General features: G+C 41.8%; 1 protein-coding gene across 1 annotated transcript in view; it reads left to right on the top strand.

The window, feature by feature from the left end:
* The window catches only part of IQGAP1 (IQ motif containing GTPase activating protein 1), a 284,753-nt gene that overhangs the window by 239,823 nt on the left and 20,195 nt on the right, over positions 1–24,735 (top strand). Inside the window, exons 20-29 of the mRNA XM_082253376.1 lie at positions 1,177–1,260; positions 1,394–1,465; positions 1,552–1,621; positions 3,024–3,232; positions 5,939–6,094; positions 8,301–8,464; positions 10,755–10,979; positions 14,440–14,580; positions 17,023–17,107; positions 24,276–24,508. Coding sequence (XP_082109502.1) covers positions 1,177–1,260; positions 1,394–1,465; positions 1,552–1,621; positions 3,024–3,232; positions 5,939–6,094; positions 8,301–8,464; positions 10,755–10,979; positions 14,440–14,580; positions 17,023–17,107; positions 24,276–24,508 — 1,439 coding nt within the window. The remainder of the gene's footprint in view (positions 1–1,176; positions 1,261–1,393; positions 1,466–1,551; positions 1,622–3,023; positions 3,233–5,938; positions 6,095–8,300; positions 8,465–10,754; positions 10,980–14,439; positions 14,581–17,022; positions 17,108–24,275; positions 24,509–24,735) is intronic.

Here is a 24,735-nt window from a genome sequence, read left to right as displayed (position 1 = left end):
CAGCGATCTTCCTAGCGGTACCCCGAGTGTGGCTCGGGGTTACTGCTTTTGGCACTGAAATTTAACCCCGAGCCACACTCGGGAATACCGCTAGGAAGGTTAAAGAGAAGTATAGCTTTCCAAAAAAAAAAAAAACATTTATATTCGATTACATCGATTTGATGCTACATCTGCCCCCGTCGGCTCTGTAGGGAGAACTTAGCCGCTGATCGCTCAGTTCTCTCCCTTTGCTCTGAGCAGAGAGCCGTGACTGTCAGTCAGCGTTTCTCTGCATTTTTACATCAGAGGAACACTAGAAATCATTTTTAGGTCTTTCAGAACTTTTGCTAACCAATTATGGGGTCAATAAATAGTTTAGTTTTATGTTGGTGGCCAGTGGAAAGAATACCCCCTTACAGTGGTGGTCCGAATGCCAACCTTACAGACAGCTAAAAAGATCATTGGTGTCCTGCAGCTGGCTTTGCCAGGTGGCATTGGACCTGGAACAATGCAAGCACTATCCAATAGGCAGTCAATCAGACGCAGCTAAGAGAACCCACAGCAACCTCTGGAGTAGTCATTCTCAACCAAGGTTCCTCCAGAGCCATTCCTCCTAGGTGTTCCTGTAGCTGTGACTGATTGATCTCCCATTGGTAGTACCTGTATAGTTCTGGGGCCAACTTCACTTGGCAGAGCCAGCTGCCTAAAGCCAATGATCTTTTTAACTGTCTGTAGAGATTTCATTCTGACCACTACTTTAATAGGGTTATCCTTCCCACTAACCACCAATGTAAGGGGCATTTTACCCACTGACCAACACTGAATTTGTTTCAGCAGGGATTTTCTTAGACCTGAAAATTATTTAAATGGTTCCTCTGGGGTAAAAAGGTAGAGAAAGGCAACTCTGGAGGAACCCCTGGGTTCCACTGAACCCTGGTTGGGAAGGGCTGGTCTATATAGTAGAAACTGGACTTCCTTCCTCCTGCTGGTGACGTTCCCCGGAATTCTAAATGCCTTTCCCATAGCCTGGTCACACTGTTCATTTTTGCACTCATCTGAAATGAGCAAACCCAAACCCTTTTCTTCTGTAGTTCTGGACAACACTGTGCCCCCAATTTGTACTCTATGGGATTTTTCTAGTTATCCTATGTTCATCATATCATACTTTTTACTATAGATATTTCTGTTTATTTTCAGTCCCATTACAGAGGACAGAAGCAGAGAAAGGCATTCAAAGATCGCCTGCGGTATCTGAACAATCACAGTGATGAAGTTGTCAAGGTATTGGAACGTTTGTCTTGCTGTTGTATAGATGGTGATGCTAGTTGTGCATGTGAAGTATTTAGCTATGAGCCTTGATTTATTTGTAACATTTGCAAAATAAATCTGTAACATGTTTTCAATTGTACTCTAGATTCAATCCTACACAAGAATGTATCAGGCCAGGAAGCGCTACAGAGATAGACTAAAGTACTTCAGAGACCACGTAAGAGCCTTCACCTGTTCTATATATCCCGTGTACTGCCGTATGAACAGCACATCACTAAACGCCTGACTCTCTTCTATCTGCAGATTAATGATATTGTAAAAATCCAAGCCTTCATCCGAGCTAACAAAGCACGAGATGACTACAAAACCTTGAGTGAGTACAATATACTTAACACTTCAAAACCAGGCACTTTTACCCCCTTCCTGCCTAGGCCAATTTCAGCTTTCAGCGCTGTCACACTTTGAATGACAATTGCCCCTTTATGCAGCACTGTACCCATATGAAGTTTTTATCATTTTTTGTCACACAAACAGAACTTTCTTTTGGCAGTATTTGATCACCACTGGGGTTTTTATTTTTTGCTGAATATACTAAAAAAGACCAAAAATTTGGAAAACAAAACGCGTTTTTCTTTATTTCTGTTATAAAAGTTTGCAAATAAATAATAATTCTTCATAAGTTTAGCCCAAAATGTATACTGCTACATTTCTTTGGTGAAAAAAACTCAAGTTAGTTTTTTTTATTTAGTCTGTAGGAAAGTTATAGCATTCACAAACTATGGTATACATATCTGAAAATTGGTCTGTAGGAAATTTATAGCATCCACAAACTATGGTGTATATATATATATATATATATATGGAAATTGGTCTGTAGGAAAGTTATAGCATCCACAAACTATGGTATACATATCTGAAAATTGGTCTGTAGGAAAGTTATAGCATCCACAAACTATGGTGTGTATATATATATATATATATATATATATATATATATATTTATATATATATATGGAAATTGGTCTGTAGGAAAGTTATAGCATCCACAAACTATGGTGTGTGTATATATATATATATATATATATATATATATATATATATATGTGAAAATTGGTCTGTAGGAAAGTTATAGCGCCCACAAACTATGGTATGCATATCTGAAAATTGATCAGTCCTGATGTACTGGCGGCCTATCTCATTGAGGCCCAAAAATTCCAGGACAGTACAAACTTTTTGACAGGACAAGACCCATCCCAATGGCTGATGAGAAATCACATGATCTGTTCTTTGGTCCTGTGTCAAGTTGGCTGTAGCAGAAGCGTAATGGCATTTTGATACCATATCTTACACTAAAATGACGGTTTCCCATTTGAACTTTGAAGCAGGCCACACACATTACAATCTCCTTTAGTATGTGTGAGATGGTCTACCTAAACAATTCATTCAGCTCATATTCATCCATGTAAGTCTTCACACCTAATAGTAATTGGTTCAATCAGTTTGTAAGGTGTGTGACCATCTCAACATTTTTAAGAGTTTTACAATGATTCTGATTTTTAGTAAATAAGATGACATCAGAAATCTTCACGTGATTTTCTTCTCTTATTCACTCCCTACCTGTTTTTTTTTTTCTAAATCACTCCTGCTCTCTCTCACCCCCCCCCCCCCTTTTTTCCCTTTCTAATATTCTGTTTTTTGTTAATGTAAATCATTAATGTGTTTCTCTGCTATGTTCTGAGGTGTGCTGAATAAACAATGTACATTTCTGCTCTTAGTCAATGCCGAAAACCCACCCATGGCAGTGCTCCGTAAATTTGTCCATCTTCTGGACCAGAGTGACCAGGATTTCCAGGAGGAGTTGGAAGTCATGAAGCTAAGGGAGGAAGTAGTGACCCTACTGAGATCTAACCAGCAGCTAGAGAATGATCTTAATCTCATGGACATCAAAATTGGTCTTCTTGTGAAAAACAAGATTACATTACAGGTATAATTCCAAGATGAATAGTAATTTTCTCAGATGTGCCTAAAATGCTCTCCATAACAGCTGGAATGGATAGGATGGGCTGCAAAGTTGAGTTCCAGGCAGATATAAAGGAGCATCATTTAATAAAGTAATATATGCATTAAAAAAAAAAAAACCTTTTGACAAATATTTTAATACTGCTAGTTTGAGAACCTGAGTCTGGCATTGACCATTTGAGCAGGTCATTGACCAAGTTCTTTTTCTTAAAGTATAACTAAAGGCAAAACTTTTTTTGGTTTTTAATGGAGTGGAGAGGGATTAGAATGCCTGTCAGTTTTTATTTATGTCTGTGGTCCCTGTTGAGATTCACCATCTCGATTTGTCCTGTTTACCATTAGCGCTGAAAGTGAAAGTAAAAGAAAACCCCAAATTTTGGGTTGTCCCCAAATAAGTAATAGAGGGGGAATTGTCCAATAGGGACACTAGTCCTGAAATTCTGTCTAACTCGCCATATAATGTATTACAATGTGCGGGTGCAGAGAAAAGCTTATTCCTACAGGTAGAGAGAGCTCTCCAAGTGCAACATCAAGCATTGCCATTGTTTCTAATTCCCCTTTTCCCAACAAGCTGTTAAGCTCTTTATAGTATTATTTTTACAAGAAAATCTGAATGCTTTTATCACCCAGCATCTGGTCAACTGAAAGAGTAACTCCACCATTGTTACATAGTTAGTCTGGTTGATTTCAATGGCACCCGTTCAAATCCGGCTCCACAAACTTTGATTTGAAATTTAGAGGAACCGGGTGGAAACTCAGATGCAGTCCTTGTTCAGGCGATATTCTGTCAGCTGCTAGAGTAATGACTGTGGTCAGAATACAATAGCCAGCAGGGAAGATTCCTCCATCCACACCGTTTAGAATGGATGGAAGAATCAAATATTTTCTCTTGTTCAGCCTGGGGGGTTGAATGAGAAAAATATGCGTGTGTATGGCTAACCTTATGTTGGCAAACCCCTAAAATTTGAAGGGTAACTCCACTTTCGTGGGAAATAAAGAAAAATATAGCATATTCAATTGCTACACAAACCATGTTGTAATTTATAGTTATGAAAAGTTACCTTTCTTTTTCAAACTACAGCGCTGTCATTTTCTGTAAAATCCAATGCAATATGACAACCTGGAGACGTTCTTTACACCACTGGTGTACAGCATACCCACCAAAATTTATTTTCCGGATTGTATGATTGGCTCACTGATTTTTCGCAGAAGTCTGCACTAAGTAATTTTTTGGGGAAACCCCTAAAATTGGAATTTTAGTTTTGGTGGGATACTCCCTAAGGGTTAAATACTTCTAAAGTGATGCAAACCCTGCAGCTTTTCTCATTAGAACACTGAGAGTGCACCAGGTGATTATAATGAACCAGGCCTCTCCCATTTACAATCCATATCAAAAAGACATGATAAAACAAACACAGAGCAAACATCAGAGCAACAAAAAGCAGGGAACTGCTACAACATTTGTTAAAATCCCTGCAATGTATGTTGATCACCCCAAGCTTTTCTCATTAGAACACTGAGAGTGCACCAGGTGATTATAATGAACCAGACCCTCCCATTTACAATCCATATCCAAAAGACATGATAAAACAAACATAGAGCAAACATCAGAGCAACAAAGAGCTGGGAACTACTACTACAAAATTTGTTAAAATCCCTGCAATGTATGTTGATCACCCCGAGGGGATTATTTTTTTCTTCTTTTTTTATTAGTTGAACTAGATGGACTTGTGTTTTTTTTTTTCAACCAGACTATGTAACAAAGGTGGAGTTACTCTTCAAGTTGACCAGATGCTGGGTGATAAAAGCGTTCAGATTTTCTTGAGAAGATCAGAGCTGAACAGCTTGTTGGATTAAAGGGTACTTAGAAACAATGGCAATACTTGATGTTGCACTTGGAGAGCTCTCTCTACCTGTAGGAATAAGCTTTTCTCTGCACCTGCACATTGTAATAGATTATATGGTGAGTTAGACAGAGTTCACAATGGTGTTCAAGTGTTGTGCTATTGAATGCAGGAAAAACATATCACATAGTTTCATAGTAGGTTGAATATAGACCATAGTCCATCCAGTTCAACCTGTGTAGGTGTATATGTGTCAGTATGGATATTCATTACCCATATTCCTGTATGTTGTGTTCACTAAGATGCACATCAAAGAGTCTAAAAAAATAGCAATACTCCCCGTTGACACCACCAATTGTGGAAGAGAGTTCTGCATCCTTATCGCCCCGACAGTGAAGAAACCCCCTGCACAGCTTAAGGTTAAACCACTTCTCCAATCTCATTGTGTGGCCCCTTGTCCTCTTACACTCCCTTAGACTGAAACGTTTTTTTTCCCTACATTGCGATCACCATTCAGGTATTTGTATACCGCTATCATATCTCCTCTCAAGCGTCTCTTTTCCAGGGAGAATAAATTTAGTGCTTGTAGACTTTCCCCGTAATTGAAGTCCTCCAGTCCCCTGTTAATTTTGTGGCCCTCTCCAGCATATCCTTCCTGAGGACTGGTGACCAGAACTGGAAGGAATACTCCAGATGTGGCAAAACCAGAGTTTTATAAAGTGGCAGGGTTATACACTTACTGCTTGTCTTGGTGGGGAACCTGCCCACCTGTGGTCACTACATAGGCAGGGATCGCATGTTTAAATACTGTCTGTTCTTATTTGCAGGATGTTGTCTCCCATAGTAAGAAGTTGACAAAGAAGAACAAGGAGCAGCTGTCTGATATGATGGCATTAAACAAGCAGAAGGGAGGCTTGAAGGCACTCAGCAAAGAGAAAAGAGAGAAGCTGGAAGCTTACCAGCATCTGTTCTATTTACTGCAGGTAAAGGAATGGTGAACAATGTGCTGTTCAGTCTGGTTGTGAAAAGAATGGAGAAATCCATCTAAACCTGCCGATCATTAATTACATGATACCATTCTGCTCTTAGTCTACGTTCCCAGTAGTGTGACTCCAAAGTTGCACTCTAGATCAATCCGACTTTACACTCTCTGGATCAAAGCCGCATCAAAGTAGTGCAGGCACCTTTTTCAAAGTTGCTGCAACTTTAACCACTTTAAGACCGGAAGATTTTGCTGCTTAATGACCAGGCCCTATTTTGCGATTTGGCACTGCGTGACTTTAACGGACAATTGCGCGGTTGTGCAACACTGTACCTAAACTAAATTGACGTCCTTTTTCCCCACAAATAGAGCTTTCTTTTGATGGTATTTGATCACCTGTGCGATATTTATTTTTTGCGCTATAAACAAAAAAAGAGCGACAATTTTGGAAAAAAAAAAAAAAACAATATTTTTCACATTCTTTTATATGAAATTCTCAAAAAAAAAAAAAAACGTAAAAATTTAAAATTTTTTAACATTTTAGGCCAATTTGTTTTCTGCTACATATTTTTGGTAAAAATAAATCGCAATAAGCGTATTTTGATTGGTTTGCGCAAAAGTTATCACGTTTACTAACTACGGGAAAGATTTATGTCATTTTTATTTTATTTTTTACTAGTAATGGCGGGGATCTGCGATTTTTTGCGGGACTGCGACATTGCGACGGACAGATCAGACCCCGAACTGACATTTTTGATACTTTTGGGAGTACCAGTGACATTACTACAGTAATCAGTGCTAAAAATATTTACTGTTATTGTAATAATGACTCTGGCAGGGAAGGGGTTAACAGTATTGGCGATCAAGGGGTTAAATGTGACCCTAGGGGCGTGATTATAACTGTGGGGGGCGTGGCTTGTGAAGTCATCACAGAGACATGACATCTGTGATCACTTCAGGGAGAAGTACGGACGGCTGTGTTAACATCAGCCGTCTGTCCTCTGTCAGCGGCGGGAGATCGCCGGTGTCAGGCGGCCATCGGAGCCACCTGACATCCGCACTGGCTTCCCTGCTGACGAGCTGGGGCAGGAGTGCGCCGCCAGCGGCGCGCGCTAGTCCCCCAGCTCCTCCCTGGCGAGCGCCGTACATGTACAGGGTTTTGCCTGGGAGAGCCGACCTGCTGCAGTACATCTACGGCGGCTGGTCGGCAAGTGGTTAAGTCGCACCAATTTGAACGGGTGCCATTGAAATCAATAGACTGTTACTTGTCTTGCGACTTTGTGTCCAAAGCTGCAAGACAAGTCACACTAGTGGAAACAGCGCCTTAATATCAGTAGTATTAAATACCTTCGTAGAAGTCTTAATAAATCCAGTCTAATGAAACTGGGCTGTTGCCACTGGCTGGGTTCCTTCCACATGGATCTGTGCAGCTGTAGTGTGTCCCTGTTGGTGCTTTAGTGAACCCTGGAGAGACAGTTACAGCATCGAGCCCCACTGCAGACAGCCTGCTATAGTGTATGGTTGGCTGTGGCTGGACATGGGCTGAATGCTGTATCATGTGATACCGGCATTTAGGGCCCTGTCTGTTCAGGGACGAGGATTCGCTGCATCTGTCCCTGCCAGGTGCACTGCAGCTAGACAGCCCCCTGTACAGAGGGCCCTTATGGCCCATACACACGATCCGAAAATCTGACGATAGATTGTCTGTTTTTTTGCATGCTAGTCACATATCGAAAATGAAGAGTTTACTAAAGTTACGAAAATTCTCATACGACAGAATAAAAAAATCAGAAGAGATGTAATGTGTTGTACTGTATTTGTATTGTATTTTCAAATAACAACTGTACTAATTAAACAAAAATCATATGATCTGGTATTGTACTAGAACTTTCGTGCTTGTCCAATTGGATAAATATCAGATGAACTGTCGTAATCGGCTCTCGAAAGCTGTGTACTAACGATCAGATTATCGTACGATCGCTTCGAAAGCTGTATTTTTCGTCTGATTTTCAGATTGTGTACGGGCCATTACTGAGCATTTTTATTCCGTCATTATTAAAAAGGGTCCATTATACAGAAACTCCTATACAAGTAAAAACCTGAGAATCAATGTTTTTGCAATTCAGTTAAACAAATTAGTATCTAGTTGTACAGAAAATGTAATATTGCATCTCTTAATTCTATCCCAAACTTTTCTCTTTTTGCAGACTAATCCAACCTACTTGGCAAAACTGATTTTCCAAATGCCCCAGAATAAGTCTACAAAATTCATGGACTCTGTTATCTTTACTCTCTATAATTATGCATCCAATCAAAGAGAAGAATACCTGCTATTGCGCCTCTTTAAGACTGCCCTCCAGGAGGAGATAAAGTAGGTGTTTTCCTCTGTATAAATGCAACCTTTAATCCACCTTTATAAATCAATCTCATAAAAAAAACAAATACCAACTGCTACAATTAATCCTCAAGCACAGCTTGATATAAAAAAAATAAAAATGTATCGTGTAGCACTCAAACATTCAAAAATAAAGGGTACAAAGTGACATGAAAGTGTACATTATATTCCTACTGTCAAAAGAGAGAAGTACAAAACTTATATACAACAATCACAACCTATGGTAAAATATCACAGAAGTGATTATTTGTTTCTGTATAGCATTATCAGCAAAGAGTGAAAGATCCTAGAAATACCATAGTGGAAGTTATTTAAAGCTAATATAGATATTAACCCCTTTGTGAAGGAAATATGCATATATGCAGTAGCAGAGCATTGGGAGGGAAGCTGAAGAGCACTGGGAGGCCAACAAAGGAAGTTGGATAGGAGGAACAGCGGGGGCAGCTGCATATAGAGGACTTGATCTTTCCCTATTCCTCCTGCAGCCGCTGAATGCCTGATTCTCCTCCTCTCCCTCCTGCAGGCGTTCAGTGGCTGCAGGAGGAATATAGAAGGATCAATTCCTCTATATGCAGCTGCCCCCGCTTTCCCTCCTATCCAGGCACACAGGGAGGCCACTCGGGCATTCACTTTCTTTCTGATCGGGTGGCGGGATCAGGCAATGATATTCTTTGCAGCACCTTCCCCTTCATGGTCATGGGGCAGCTGGGTAGTTTCTGCCCCCTGGCGCTGATTGCTGAACCGAATAGGCAGCCGGCCGCAGAGAGGCCAGGTGAGCGGCACAGGCTGAGGGAGCAGCCCAGCTACTGCAGCTGCTTTCACCACATAAACATGCGGCCCGGTGGGCACCCCTGAGCGGCGCCAGCCTGACACCCCCCCCCCCCAATGTGTGGCCCCGCACCCCTGTTAGTACGCCAATGGAAGTTTCAAAGTCTTCTATGCTCTAATATAAAAAAATTTGGCTATATAGTACATCAATGTATAGTTTAAAGTGGGAATGTGTAGAACAACCAGGAGCCATTTCAAGGTTAGTGTGTTACAATTTAATCAATCTGCTGGGTTTCTAAATCCACCTTAAAACCTCCTTCTAAACAGATACTATGTTTCACTCTATAATGCACATATAACATCAAGTGCTTCTGTAATAAATCCGCATGTGCAAATGCCAAAACAAAAACAAAAAAAAAATATATACAATATTGTCAACTTCTTATCTCACATCAGAACAATTCCATTATCAGTGTTCACAAATAAAGTAACAAGTGAATATATATGAACCATACAGTCCTTGTTACATGGTATATTCTCAAAAGAAAAAAATATATTTAAAAACCAAAAATGTAAAAAAAAATGATCCAATTTAAATTGTTGTGTATGTGGTCACCACTCCTGTGCAATCCTTAAAAAAACTAAAAATCAAACAAATAATTAAAAAAACGGCACAATTTAAATTGTTGTCTATGTGGTCACTACTCCTCCTGTGCAATCCTTAAGACCCGATCCACACTAGCGCGACTTGTCAGGCGACTTGTCAGCCTGACAAGTCGCGCTCCCTCGCGGTCCATTGACCGCTACAGGACCCGTTCTAATAGGAGCGACACAAGTCGCTCCGACGTAGAAAAAGGGTCCTGTACTACTTCGGGCGACCTCGGAGCAACTTGCAAAGACTTCCATTATGCGAAGTCTATGCAAGTCGCTCCGAAGTCGTGGTGCATAGGAATGCACAAGTCGCCCCCGAAGTAGTACAGAGTCGTGTCGCCCCAGTGTGAACCGACTCTAAAAGTGCTCATCTACTACAACAAATGATAACACCCCACTGGTGCTCCCCTTCTGGGTGTGCTCTTACCTCTATGCCAGTGACCTCTAATTAACTTTGTGCACCATAGCAGTTCATTGAGAACTACAAGCCGACAGCTACAAAGGCTGATGGTATTAGTAGGCATTCATTCACAGAAATCTGTGAATAAATATCTCGCACAACCTCGCTCTGTTCAAATTGTGACAGTGGGTGCAGGGAGAAGATCTCCAGCCCACTATCCCGGAGGGGGGTCTACTCAGAGGAGAGCTGCAGGAGCAGGAACATGTTCTATCCTAAAAAACATGTTCCCAAAAAAGCGATCTGCGTTTGGCTTGCAGCACAACTCCAATGACTTGAATGGGCAAGTTTAGCAGGTGATTCTGCCTGTCAATTTAAGTTGTGAAAAATAACATTCATAAAGATAATTATTACTTAAAAGAATACCAATTTTTATTTATTTTTTTACAGATCTAAAGTGGACATGATTCAAGAAATAGTCACAGGAAATCCCACTGTTATCAAGATGGTGGTGAGTTTTAACCGAGGGGCTCGTGGCCAGAATGCTTTGAGGCAGATCCTATCACCAGTAGTGAAGGAGATCATGGATGACAAGTCTCTCAACATCAAAACTGACCCTGTGGACATTTACAAGTCATGGGTCAACCAGATGGAATCTCAGACTGGAGAAGCCAGGTGATAACCTTAACACTGCATGCAGTATCATATTGATAATTCTGATCATGACATGCTCATCTTTTTATGGCGGTATGTATTCTCTGGGCTTCATCCAAAGGGAATTTGTCACAAAGCAAAACAGCTGTGTGAGAAGATTTTGATAGAAGAGTGCAGTGTAGTAAAACCTGTCCTCTGAGTCCTTGTCCTTACACTAGCATGAGTTGGGAGAATTGGTGAAAGGTTGGAAAATGTTGCTTTGTGACAGTGTAGTAATAATCGTGTGCAGTAACACATAGACCATCATCTACAAAAGACTTCAAATAGCCTTTTTCAGACTGTCTCCCCTGAGATACAGCACAGCCTCCCCCATTTTTCTAAGATCATTAAGAGTGTTTCTATAGTCAAAACTTTTTTTTTTTTTTTTTTTTTTTTAGCTTTGGATAGAGTAGAAAAGGGTTAAAATATAAGTGTTTTTTACCTTCTAATAGAGAGATTACCCTTTCCTGTTCCGGAAATGCAACAAGAAGTAAGAGAAAATCTTTACAAAGTGACCTCTTATATCATAGTTTCTCAACTGGGGATCCACCCCAATTTGCCCATCAGTCGCAGGCAGCTGACAAGTAGATTGCATCCCCTACATGCAGAGTTTTGCCGGTAAACAAGGAGGTGCCGACCCCTCCTCCCTCCCTGTCTATCCCAGGTGCTTGTATGTGACATCACCTGGGATAGATAGGAAAGGAGGAGTGGCTGGTGGGGAACAGCGCGCCACAAGAGGAAAGATCAGAGCCTTTTTTCTGCCATGCTCTGCATATGAAACCGGCAGAAAATAGATACTGTAATGTGCCACGCTCATGCTGTGTGCCCAATAATTTGCTGTGCTTTGTGCACCATAATCTGCCATGCTGTGTGCCCCATAATCTGCCGTCCTGTGTGCCCCCCATAATCTGCCAAACTGTGTGCCCCCATAATCTGCCGTGCTGTGTGCCCCATAATCTGCCATGCTGTGTGCCCCATAATCTGCCGAGCTGTGTGCCCAATAATCTGCCATGCTGTGTGCCCCATAATCTGCCGTGCTGTGTGCCCAATAATCTGCCGTGCTGTGTGCCCAATAATCTGCCGTGCTGTGTGCCCCATAATCTGCTGTGCTGTGTGCCCCATAATCTGCCGAGCTGTGTGCCCAATAATCTGCCGTACTGTGTGCCCCATAATCTGCCGTGCTGTGTGCCCAATAATCTGCCGTGCTGTGTGCCCCATAATCTGCCGAGCTGTGTGCCCCATAATATGCCGAGCTGTGTGCCCCATAATTTGCCGAGCTGTGTGCCCCATAATCTGCCGAGCTGTGTGCCCCATAATCTGCCATGCTCCCACATTATGTGCACCCTGCTCCCGAGTTATGCGCCCCCTGCTCCCGGGTTACGCGCCCCCCTGCTCCTGAGTTACGTGCCCCCCTGCTCCCGAGTTACATGCCCCCCTGCTCCCGGGTTACGTGCCCCCAGCTCCCGCGTAACGTGCCCCCAGCTCCCACGTAATGTGCCCCCCACTCCCGCGTAACGTGCCCTGCGCCCACATATTTCAGGGGTTCCCTGGGATCTCAAACTTTGACAAATGTTCCTCCTAGGTAAAAAGGTTGAGAAACCCTGTCTTAGGGCATTGAGGTCCCCATTGAAAAACATATTCTTCCCTCTTGTTCTACTGACAGCTGTAACATTTTGGATTTCCCATCATTTTCAGTGACAGAGAGTCAACCTCTCCATTGAGGAATAAAAACCATCCTTCTCTACTCTACCCAAAAAGAAAAAAAAATGACTATACATAAATGTTAATTTTCTGTAGTTTAAAGTGGGTATGTGAAGAACAACTTAGAGCCATTTCAAGGTTAGTGTGTTGCCCTTGCAGAAGGCTGTGTTTAAAGTGACATTAAAGCCTTAAAGCATTTGTTACCCCTACACTTCATTTTCCTAATATGTGCCTGCTGTACCATGTACTTGTATGAGAAAGCATCCTGTTCTCTTTGTATTGCTTCTTTTATGTGAAATCCCTGGTGTTCCTGCCAGTCCCTCTGCTTTCCTATTAAAACTGACCACACTAAGCAGGAGAACACACTGTGTTCAGTTCTCTAGCTATGCTGGGAACTGTGTGCTCTCCTTCAGTGATCAGACTTGTCCTGACATGCCCCTGCTGCACAGCCATCCACTGGGAAGCTTTACATACCTTTTTTGAAGCTGATCCGACCCGATCCTATGCTGAGCTGTCAGCTGCGGCTTCTCTGTGAAGGCGGGAGCAGTGGACACAGCCGACAATGGAAGCCCCATAGTAACTCTATGGGTGACATCGCTCCCCATTAATTTCACAGCAGTTGTCGGCTGTGTCCTCTGCAGAGCTTCTGTCACTGGTGACCAGACCGGATTGGCTTCAAAAAAGGTATGAATACTGATTTCTTCTTTACAGGGTTAGATACTGTAGGTTAGTGTTAGATCATGTATGTCTGTGGATGTAGAGATTTTAGTGTTAGGGTGGACTTCTCCTTTAATGCCTGGTCGCATACAGTGGGTATAGAAAAGAATCACCCCCCCCCCCCCCCTTTTAAATTAATTACATTTTGTTGCTTTGCAGCCTGAAATGAAGACCAACACAGTTTTTGATTTATCCAGCTGTATTTATTCAGCGCAACATATAACATCCAAGTGAAAGATATAAAAAAAAATTCAAAAACAGAATCACTCAGTTGGAAAAAGGATCACCCCCTCCTAAAAATGACTTGTAAACTCAATCAGGTGTAGATAATCACTTCCTCAATAACACACAAAGCCATTCGACTTTCAACCGTGATCAGCTGTGGTCATATGAATAAAATAATTGTACGGGGAATGTTTCCCTAGTTATCAGAAGTGTCGTTTTTTAATAAAAGTGAAGCATTTAATACTAAATGCTAGAGAAACATGATATAAAAAGAGAAACCTCATTGACCTTAAAGCTGAACGAAAGGGGTTAATACTCACCTTTTTAATGGTCCGTCTCTGGCGCTGGCATCTTGTTCTGTGTGCCGGTTTTTGGTGATCTTCATTGGCCAGCCCAGGATGACGTCACTCCTGTCCATGCTCAGGAGTGACTCATCCGGTGCCACAGGAATCGGCCCGGCGCTGTAAGCTGAGCTGCGCATGTGCAGTTGAGTTTACAGTGTCGGAGAGCTCAGTGGGCAAACAGATAGGGGCATTTCAGTACAGAAGAGACATTGCATATCACTTCAGCAAAAAAAAAAAAACATCTACTCGCTGTTTGTTACAGCAAAACTTTAGTTCCGCTTTAAGGTAAGGATGAAGGTTCCCCAACAGTAGTGATGTCTCTTCAGTTATTCTTAGGTCGTTGTGTATATTCTTATTTTCTTTAGAACAAACTAAATGCAGCTGGTTTTCCAGTTGACTTTAGCATTGGCAAAGGAAGGATGCATTTTCTAACACTAACATACTTTACTCTCCAGCAAACTGCCATATGATGTCACACCAGAGCAAGCAATGTCACATGAGGAGGTCAGGACCAGACTGGATGCTTCCATCAAAAACATGCGATCAGTGACTGACAAGTTCCTGTCTGCCATCGTCAGCTCCGTTGATAAGATCCCGTAAGTATGTTTGCTGAGCAATTGGTAATTGTTTTTGAAGAAAAAAAAAATACCCTGTTAGTCAGGAATGAAGGTGCAGGTAAAAAAATAAATGTCCTAAATTATTGTCTAAGTGATACCTTTTCATGTGTAACTGCAATATTTCATGACACAAGAGGGTTGATTTACTAAAAGCAAATAGACTGTGCACTCTGCAAAATGCAGTTGCACTCTGTAAGAGCAGTTGCTCCAGAAGCTCTGCTAACTTCCATCATCCAATCAAGTGCAAGCAAAAATGCATTTTTTTTTTTTTTTCCCTTGTATGTCATTGGGTATTCTTTGCAAAGTGAAGCTTTACCTCATTTACTAAGCTCTGTAGAAACTGCACTTGCAGAGGGCAGCTGCACTTTGCAAAGTGCACAGTCTATTTGCCTTTAGTAAATCAACTCCTAGACTGCTCCTGTGAGCAATAACAGATGAGGAGGCAGTATTAGTAAAAAAATATGAAGAAATATTCATCCTGTGAAACTGCATGTACATTTATTTTGTGCAAATGGGAATGTATAAGTGGTCTAAGGAACTACTAGGAGTATGGGTGGTTGCCGACATCCCTAAATAATAGAACAATGTTGTGTTGGTTCCTCAAGCCAAAAAAGGGGATTGTGTAGGCAAAAGCATATATTAAAACAATTATATTTATTTTACAAGTTTGGTACAATGCAGTATATTCAGTATATATGGAAAAAACACATAGAGATTGTAGTGGCGGTCGGTGCCGTTAGTTCCAACTTATACTTGAGTCTAATAGGTGATTCCGTTGTTTGAACTGTGGAGACATCCAGAGGGGATGTGAGTCAAAACAGACAGTTTCCGACGCGTTTCAGCTGTAGGAATTTTTTAGCCTTTGTCAAGGTATCACTACCTTGACAGGCTAAAAAATTCCTACAGCCGAAACGCGTCGGAAACCATCTGTTTTGACTCACATCCCCTCCGGATGTCTTCAAAGCAGTCTTTAATTTACGTGAACAGTGAACACTTCCTCTAGCCAATACCCCCATGCCAGCTGTGTATATGAATCTGCTCATCTTTGTATTGACTCCAAATTATATGAAGTTTAATCAGACAAAAAAGGTAATTCTGATGGGATGATGGTGAATGCCTTCACACCACCACTCCACTACCCTCCAGGAGTGCTAGTCTACATCAAATGTCCCTCAAAGACGTAAAACAAAATCTAGTGCTCGCCATTTAAAAACTCTTTATTATTAAAAAAACACCCGATATACTCACAGAAAACAAGAAAATGATCATCCAGACAATATTGCAATGTATCTGGCTCCTTAAAGGAGTTGTAAAGTCTCAAGGTTTTTTGGTGCAGCAGCCCGCCCATACCCCCCCCCCCTCTTATTCTTACCTGAACCTCCAGCTGCTGTCTCGGGTCCCCATTGGATAGATTGATTGGCTCACGCTGCTGTCAATCAAATCCAGTGACACGGGGGGCAGGGCCGAGTCCTGCTCTCTGTGGCAATGGAGGCAGCAGCCGGACTTTTAAGCGTGCCCACACGGGTGCCCCCATGGAAAGCGGCTCAACGTGGGGGCACCCGATGAAGAGGAGGAGCCAGGAGCACCGACGGGGCACCCCAGAAGAGGAGGATCGGAGCTGCTCTCTGTAAAACTCTTGCACAGAGCAGGTAAGTATAACATGTTTGTTATTTTGCACAAAAAAAACAAACCTTTACAATTACTTTAACGATTGGGGCCAATACAGCCAATGATTAGATCGGGCTAGCGACGCTCATCTCACCAATACTCGGCAGCTCCAGTGATGGACCTGATAACGTGTCACGTGGAAAGCTGTGCCCCTTACCCCCTTCCCTCCCTGGGAGGGGACTTTATCAGAGTGGGGTTATTAAGAATTGTTAAGCGGTGACAGTTTATTTTTACAATAATACGTAATGCCCACTAAATCACAGCAAAATAAGTTTTTCCTGCAATTATTCACTCCAATTAGTGGCAATGATGGAGTATTTTTCTGATTCACTCCATTCTGTATAAATGCAAAACATTCAAAATGAAAATAAAATAACCTAATGTTTGATGTTACTCCCCTATTCGCACATAATGAATATACAAGCAGTGTCACCAGATCAATAACTGCACATTTTTATAAATATACCCCAACGTGTACACACATGGTAAACACTCATTTATACTGGTTGGTTTTGGTTTACCTCACTAAATCCAGGCTTTTCCCTTGCATAATATTAGATTATACTATGCCAGTAATAATCTAATTATAGTCCTAATCACTGAAAGTGTCTAATTAAAGAACTAGCTGTGTTGTCCATGGAAAGCAGTATTTGTCCAGAACAGATTACATACAGTACACTCTGTATTTTAAGGCCTTGTAATCTCTAGTCGGAGTATTGTTCTTACATCATTTTTATTACATTTTTCTCCCAGTTACGGTATGCGTTACATTGCAAAGGTTCTGAAAGATACACTTCATGAGAAGTTTCCTGATGCTGGAGAAGACGAGCTGCTCAAGGTCAGTCTCTTTTTTTAAACCATAAATTGTAACGAATGGGGTTTACTTATGATAATGCATTGCTTATGTTGTCCTCAATAAGGCATACATGAAGGATATATATATATATATATACACTGCTCAGAAAAATTAAAGGAACACTTTCTAATCAGAGTATCAAGTCAATTAAACTCCTGTGATATTGATCTGGTCAGTTAAGTAGCAGAGGGGGTTGTTAATCAGATTCAGCTGCTTTGGTGTTAATTAAATTAACAACAGGTACAGTAGATGGGTACAATGAGACAATGAAACAGGAATCATTTTACAGGTGGAGGCCACTGACATTTTTTTACCTACTCATGTTTTCTGACTGTTTTTCACTAGTTTTGCATTTTGCAATGGTCAGTGTCACTACTGGTAGCATGAGGTAGTACAACTCCTCCAGAATGGCACATCAATAAGTGCCATTGCCAGAATGTTTGCGGTGTCTCCCAGCACAGTCTCAAGAGCATGGAGGAGATTCCAGGAGACAGGCAGTTACTCCAGGAAAGCTGGACAGGGCAGTAGAAGGTCCTTAAGCCAGCAGCAGGACCGGTATCATCTCCTTAGTGCAAGGAGGAAGAGGATGAGCACTGCCAGAGCCCTGCAAAATGACCTCCAGCAGGCCACTGGTGTGAATGTCTCTGACCAAAACAATCAGAAACAGAATTCATGAGGGTGGCCTGAGGGCCCAGCGTCCTCTAGTGGGCCCTGTACTCACTGCCCGGCACCGTGGAGCTCGGTTGGCATTTGCCTTTGAACACCAGAATTGGCAGGTCCGCCACTGGCACCCTGTGCTTTTCACAGATGAGAGCAGGTTCACCCTGAGCACATGTGACAGACATGAAAGGGTCTGGAGAAGCCATGGAGAACATTATGCTGCCTGTAGCATCGTTCAGCATGACAAGTTTGGTGGTGGGTCAGTGATGGTCTGGAGAGGTATATCCATGGAGGGACACAGAGACCTCTACAGATTAGACAATGGAATCCTGACTGCCATTAGGTATTGGGATGAAATCCATGGACCCATTGTCAGATCCCTACACTGATGCAGTGGGTCCTGGGTTCCTCCTGGTGCACGACAATACCCAGCCTCATGTGGCGAGAGTATGCAACCAGTTCTTGGAGGATGAAGGAATTGATGAGTGGCTGCACGCTCGCCTGACCTAAATCCAATAGAACACCTCTGGGACATTATGTTTTAGTCCATCCGATGCCGCCAGGTTGCACCTCAGTCTGTTCAGAAGCTCAGTGATGCCCCGGTCCAGATCTGGGAGAAAATACCCCAGGACACCATCTGTCGTCTCAAAAGGAGCATGCCCCAACATTATTAGGCATGCATACAAGCATGTGGGGGCCATACAAACTACTGAGTACCATTTTGAGTTGCTGCAATGAAATTTCAGCTAAATGGACTAGCCTGCTGCATCATTTTTTAAGCACACAATACATTACATTACAACATCTCCCAACACTTATCCTTATATGCTGGCCATACATGGATTGACATTCGGCCGGTTCAGCAGGGACTGTCCGCATTTTGATCCATGAATGGGCAAGGTGGTTGTACAGAAGCCCTGACGGGTTTTCCTCGCTTGACCAGCGCCGCAGTCTATAGCCAACATTGCTGATCAGTGTATTCTGACAACAGGGAAGTTTCCGCACTATCAGAATAAAATACTCAGTGGCAGGATTCCCTCATTCACCTTGAATATGTGGAAGGGGGAATTGGGTCAGTTTTTTAGACTCATGTAGGGGCTGCCTTACTAACCAGTATAGTTCAAAGGCTTGGTGCCATGAAATATTGTACTGTGCCTTCAAGGAGAGGGGTCAGTATCAGATTTTCCAAGTGGGAATGAAGGCATGCTCCGTTTTGTATATGCATTTCCTCCATTGTACATTGTGCAGTGTGTAATGGCTGAATCTACAAGGAATCTCAGACTTTTATTATCATTTTCTATCATATGAAATAGAACTGAATCTCTTCTTTCTCATTTCCATTTTCTGTGTTGTAGAGCCCTCTGCTGGTCAGGCACGGTTCAGCTGCCGTAGACATAGTGCTTTATTTCCATGCTGTGCTTTGGGCTATGTACTCATGACGTTCAAGCTAGGTGTTTTCTTAGCATCTCAACAGCTTATCTGTTACCCAGTGCTCACAAGTATCTTGTGGATGTGATTGTGTTACATTTCGCAATGTTTATTCATATGCGGCATGCAGTATTTTATGGTCATCAGCAAATCTTGTGAATGCTTGGAACAGTCAAAAAAAAGGCTGCTGTCAGTGTCTAGTGTAAATGTTTTAGGAGTTTTTATTTCTTTTTTAACCCCAATTCTTGTAAATCTTAAAAATATAACTATTAAGACTGCGTCCTACTACCCACTAAACTTCACTCAAAAGAAGGTGTAGCTTGCATTGAGTTGTATCAATTATTCATTTAGTGGCGATATCAAAGTGCTCTGGAAAGACTTAAAGTACATTTTTACTTTTTTTGCAGTCGAATTTGAGACCCATCCCCCCCATGTGTTTATGTTCACAGTCACAAAACATACATACAATTATTTATTATTACTGACAAAGATGGACAAACTGAGTAACATAGAACGCAGACACCCAGCTTCTAGATCTTTAAGTATTTTGTTAGGATGGACAGTGGTCGAATCTAGTTTACATTTGATAATGAAACCTGCCAGCACAGTACAAACAGGGTTCATTTATGGTAAATATTTAAGTAGAATTCTAGGCTAAAGCCTAAATAGTTTTAAAAATGCTCCTTCCCATCTCCTAACACTTATTTTGACTAACCTGTGTAAGAAAGATGTATATACTCACCAATTTTAAGCCTGTTCCTGTCCAGTCATGTGATCCCGTGTCAGATAGCAGTGGCTGCAGGGGAGAGGAGGGAGCGCCAACAACAGATGAGCCATGGGAGCCTATGGGTGACATCACCACTCCCAGGAATTCCCAGCTGTTGTCGAGGGCTCTCTCCTCTCCCCTGCAGCTGCCGCTGGGTGACCGGACCATAGCTTGCTGAAAATAGGTAAGCATGTACATATTTCTTACACTAATTAGTCAGAATAGGTGTTAGGAGAGGGGAGGGGACATCACCAGCCTCGTCTCAAAATGCCAACCTAATCGCTCTCTTCGTTCCTCCCAAAACCTCCTGCTCTCTAGCTCCCTCGTCACCTCCTCCCATGCTCGCCTCCAGGACTTTTCCAGAGCCTCTCCAATCCTATGGAACTCCTTACCCTTATCTGTCCGATTATCTCCTACTCTATTAGCTTTTAGGCGATCTCTGAAAACCCTCCTTTTCAGAGAAGCCTATCCTACCAACACCTAACAAATGTACCTCCATTCTCTCCATCAACCCATCCCCCACGGTTTTTGCCTTTTGTTTCACTTGACCATCCCTTCTAGATTGTAAGCTCTAACGAGCAGGGCCCTCTAGTTCCTCCTGTTTTGAATTGTATTGTAACTGTATTGTCTTCCCTCACATTGTAAAGCGCTGCGCAAACTGTTGGCGCTATATAAATCCTGTATAATAATAATTATAATTTATAAATTAGGTTTAGGCTGGAATTCTACTTTAGCTCCCCAGCCACCTCTGCATAGCAGAGGAAAATTAAAGTTTTGGAGTTTTCAGAAAAGAGTAGGTGACATTTAAGCAGCCATTTATACGTTGTGCTTTGCGTATGAGAACATGTAACAAATATAAATTAGGTGTTATTCCAATTAGGCTGCAAAAGTAGAAATACACTTTTTAAAAAACACTTGCTGAAAGCACTGTAGTCATAGAAGAGTCATTGATCAGACCTGAAATTGAACGTCCATGAGTACCCAGCCTCTTATACTTGACATGCTGTTTATTTTCTGCCATCTGCTCTGTATCTGAACGCTGCTCTCTCTTTTCTGTTCTTCTAGCTCTGCTTCTCTGCACTGAGACATCAGTAATATTCTAGCTCTGAAGGTGATTTCTTTTCTTTTTTGTTTTTCTTGATCTGATATTCTGTAACATTTGTAGAAATAGCTGGGATTGTCTGTTTTCACTCCATAAAAAACTCCTTCAGCAGTGCTGAACTAAACTGGTAAGTTCTGGCCCGTCCTGTGTGCTAAGCTGCTTTTTGATGTGTGTGCATCCCCCTCAGATCTGCATGCAGGCAGTCTATAGAACTGGATGCAGGTGCAGCAGCTGCGTGGACACAGATGCGTGGCAAAATTTGACAAGCGGACAGAAGCAGGTGCACGAATCGGAACGCACAGGGGAAGATTTATTAAAACTGAAGAAAACAGAATCTGGTGCAGCTGTGCTTGTAACCAATCAGCTTCTAGCTTGTTTCATGAAGCTTTGGCAATAAAACTAGAAAAGGGTTAAACTATATAGGCAAGACAAGGAGTCTTCTATATAAATCCTACATTTTATTACACATATTGTTTAACCACTTTCAGACCGGAGGATTTTCCCCCGTAATGACCAGGCCATATTTTGCGATTCGGCACTGCGTTACTTTAACGGACAATTGTGGGGTTGTGCAAAGCTGTACCTAAATAAAATTGACGTCCTTTTTTCCCACAAATAGAGCTTTTTTTTTGGTGTTATTTGATCACCTGTGCAATTTTTATTTTTTGCGCTATAAACAAAAAAAGAGCGACAATTTTGCAAAAAAAAAAAACAAAATTTTTCACATTCTGCTATATAACATTTCCAAAAAAAAAAATTAAAAATCAAAATTTTTTAACATTTTAGGCCAATTTGTTTTCTGCTACATATTTTTGGTAAAAAAAATCGCAATAAGCGTATTTTGATTGGTTTGCGCAAACTACTACTTTACTAACTATGGGAAAGATTTATGTCATTTTTAATTGTTTTTTTTTTTTACTAGTAATGGCGGCGATCTGTGAATTTTTGCGGGACTGCGACATTGCGGCGGACAGATCGGACCCCTAACTGACATTTTTGACACTTTTGGGGGGACCACTGATGTTACTACAGTAATCAGTGCTAAAAATATGCACTGTTACTGTAATAATGACACTGGCAGGGAAGGGGTTAACAGTATAGGTGATCAAGGGGTTAAATGTAAGCCCAGGGGAGTGATTCTAACTGTGGGGGGTTGGGCTTGTGAGATGATCACAGAGACATGCGATCCTATATAGCAGGATCGCATAGCCTCTGTGATCATCCGAGGGAAAAGGACGGTCAGCTGTGTTTACTTCAGCCATCCGTCCTTCTCTGTCAGCGGGGGGGAGATCGCCAGTGTCAGGCAGCAATCAGAGGCGCCTGACACCCGCACTGGCTTCCCCTGTGATGATCGGGGTGGGAGCGCGCTGCCAAAGGCGCGCTTGTTCCCTAGCTCCTGTGATTCTGCCTGGGAGAGCCACTTTGCCGATGTAAATATACAGTGCACAGTCGACAAGTGGTTAAAAACAAGGACATTTCTTAAAAGAAAATATCATAGTGCTTATCAGATCAGCTGTACGTAAAGGGATTGCAATAGTCTTGCTTGGTAATTTCAATGATAGTAAGGAGGTCCTCATGTGTCTACGTGTTTCGCAAAGGTTAAGCTTCATCAGGATTCATGAGTACAGTACAGTAATCCTCTCCGCAATTTAGCACCATAGTGCACATAATTCCGGAGGGCACCGGAGCAACAAGGGAAATCCCAGCAGGACACCGCAGCAATGATAAATCCTAATCGCACTTCCCAGGTGATACAAAGTGTTTATTTTCAAAATTGGAAAGGGAACACTGAATAGCCTATATCCGGTCTGGCCCCAATGAAATTGGCTTATACATGAGGGGATCCCAGTAAAAGATTACTGTGCTAAGATTAAAGCTTCCGTGTATGGAAACATTATATGGTATGGAGTTTCAATCAACTAGAGCAAGCCATGGCTCCCCTTCTATTCACATAGACCATCCACAGGAAGTGTATTAAGAAGATCTCTGATGCTTGCATGTTTCTGGGTGATCAAAAAGCCACCTTTAAATAAAACCTAAAAGCTAATTTGTTACTATGCACAACTGCACCAGATTCTGTGTTCACCAGTTTTAGTAAATCTCCCCCACCGTGTCTGCTTTCGGATCCATGCACCCCCTGCTGCCCGCATTTCAGATTTTGACACGCGACTGTGTCCGTGCAGCCGCTGATCTACATCCACTTCTATGGGGTGCCTGCATCCAACTCTGAGGGGAATACAGACACCACATACAGCGGCTCAGCACAGAGGGTGGGTCTCCGCATCCAACTGAATGAGCCCTTAAAAATATTGTGTATATATCATATCTTTACATAAGAATATCCAACCATTGTACCGTCTGTCTTTCTGCCTTTATACTATTCCTGACACCCAGAGTTTACACATAGTATTAAATGCATACAGAATTTTAATTAGCGGTACATTTTTTGAACTATAGATATACTGTTCTTGTGACATGCATTGCGTTTTGGTTCGTGTCATTTTATTCCAAGGAGAATTTGTCACATATGGCCATTATCTGGATTATTCAGTAAAGCTGGCTATACACTTCTCAACAGGTTCCTCCATCCACGGTATGGATTATAGATACAGAAATACTGCTGTAGATAGGTTGTTTATTATTAGAGAACATAATAAAAGGTGCGGTAGGTCTAACCAGTTTATATAGTTAACTATAGGTTACATGACCAGTAAATTTAACATAATATGGGTTTTTTTTGGATGACGCGTTTCCAATCCTCTTTATTCCTCATTTAGACATGCAGTTGGGGGGCAGTAAAAACATGCCCCCCCCCCCCCCCCCATAAGCAGCACTCGTCAGCTGAAGGCAGTGTTTACATGCTGCAGTTGCGATGCTTTGCGTCTGCGGCAAAAACTAGCCAACATGTAGCAATCAGGCAGGCATTCAAGCAAACTAGCAATGCATTTGGTTGTGGCGCATCTAACAGATAAAACTATTGAAAACAGGAGGTGAGGTGCGAATCGATCTTCAAAGGACCGGCAAATTTAGATGCACATAAAAATCAAACCTAAATTAAGTGTGGAGCAATAAATACATCGAATTACCAAAAGTACAACTATTCGTTCTATTTTTTTTTTTTTTTTTTTTGTCCCTGTGTGTTTTTAAAGACAAAAAGGTGCTGTATATCTAACGTACATTTTTCTTGTGTATAGATTGTAGGAAACTTGTTGTATTATCGCTACATGAACCCAGCTATTGTGGCCCCCGATGCCTTCGATATTATCGATTTATCTGCTGGAGGTCAGCTCACCACAGATCAGCGCCGAAACCTGGGGTCCATCGCCAAGATGCTTCAACACGCTGCGTCTAACAAGATGTTCTTAGGAGACAATGCCCATCTGAGCATCATCAATGAGTATCTCTCTCAGTCCTACCAGAAATTCAGGTAACTGAAAAAAAAAAAAAAATACATCTAGAGCACCATTTTTATTATAAAATAAGGAATTTTTCCTTTTAGCTGATAGGAGTTGATCACATTCAGCTGGATGTGTTCTGCAATATTGAAGACATTTCACAACTCATCCAAGTGGCTTCTTCAGTTCTAATGAGTATCAAGAACCTATCCCAGCATTATTTATAGCCATGTGGGTAACTGTCCTCTTATTCCAATCA

The sequence above is a fragment of the Pelophylax lessonae genome, assembly GCF_965119305.1.
Source record: "Pelophylax lessonae genome assembly, chromosome: 4".
Classification (NCBI taxonomy): domain Eukaryota; kingdom Metazoa; phylum Chordata; class Amphibia; order Anura; family Ranidae; genus Pelophylax; species Pelophylax lessonae.
Note: the sequence above shows the minus strand (reverse complement) of the source record. Positions and strands in the feature narration are given on the sequence as shown.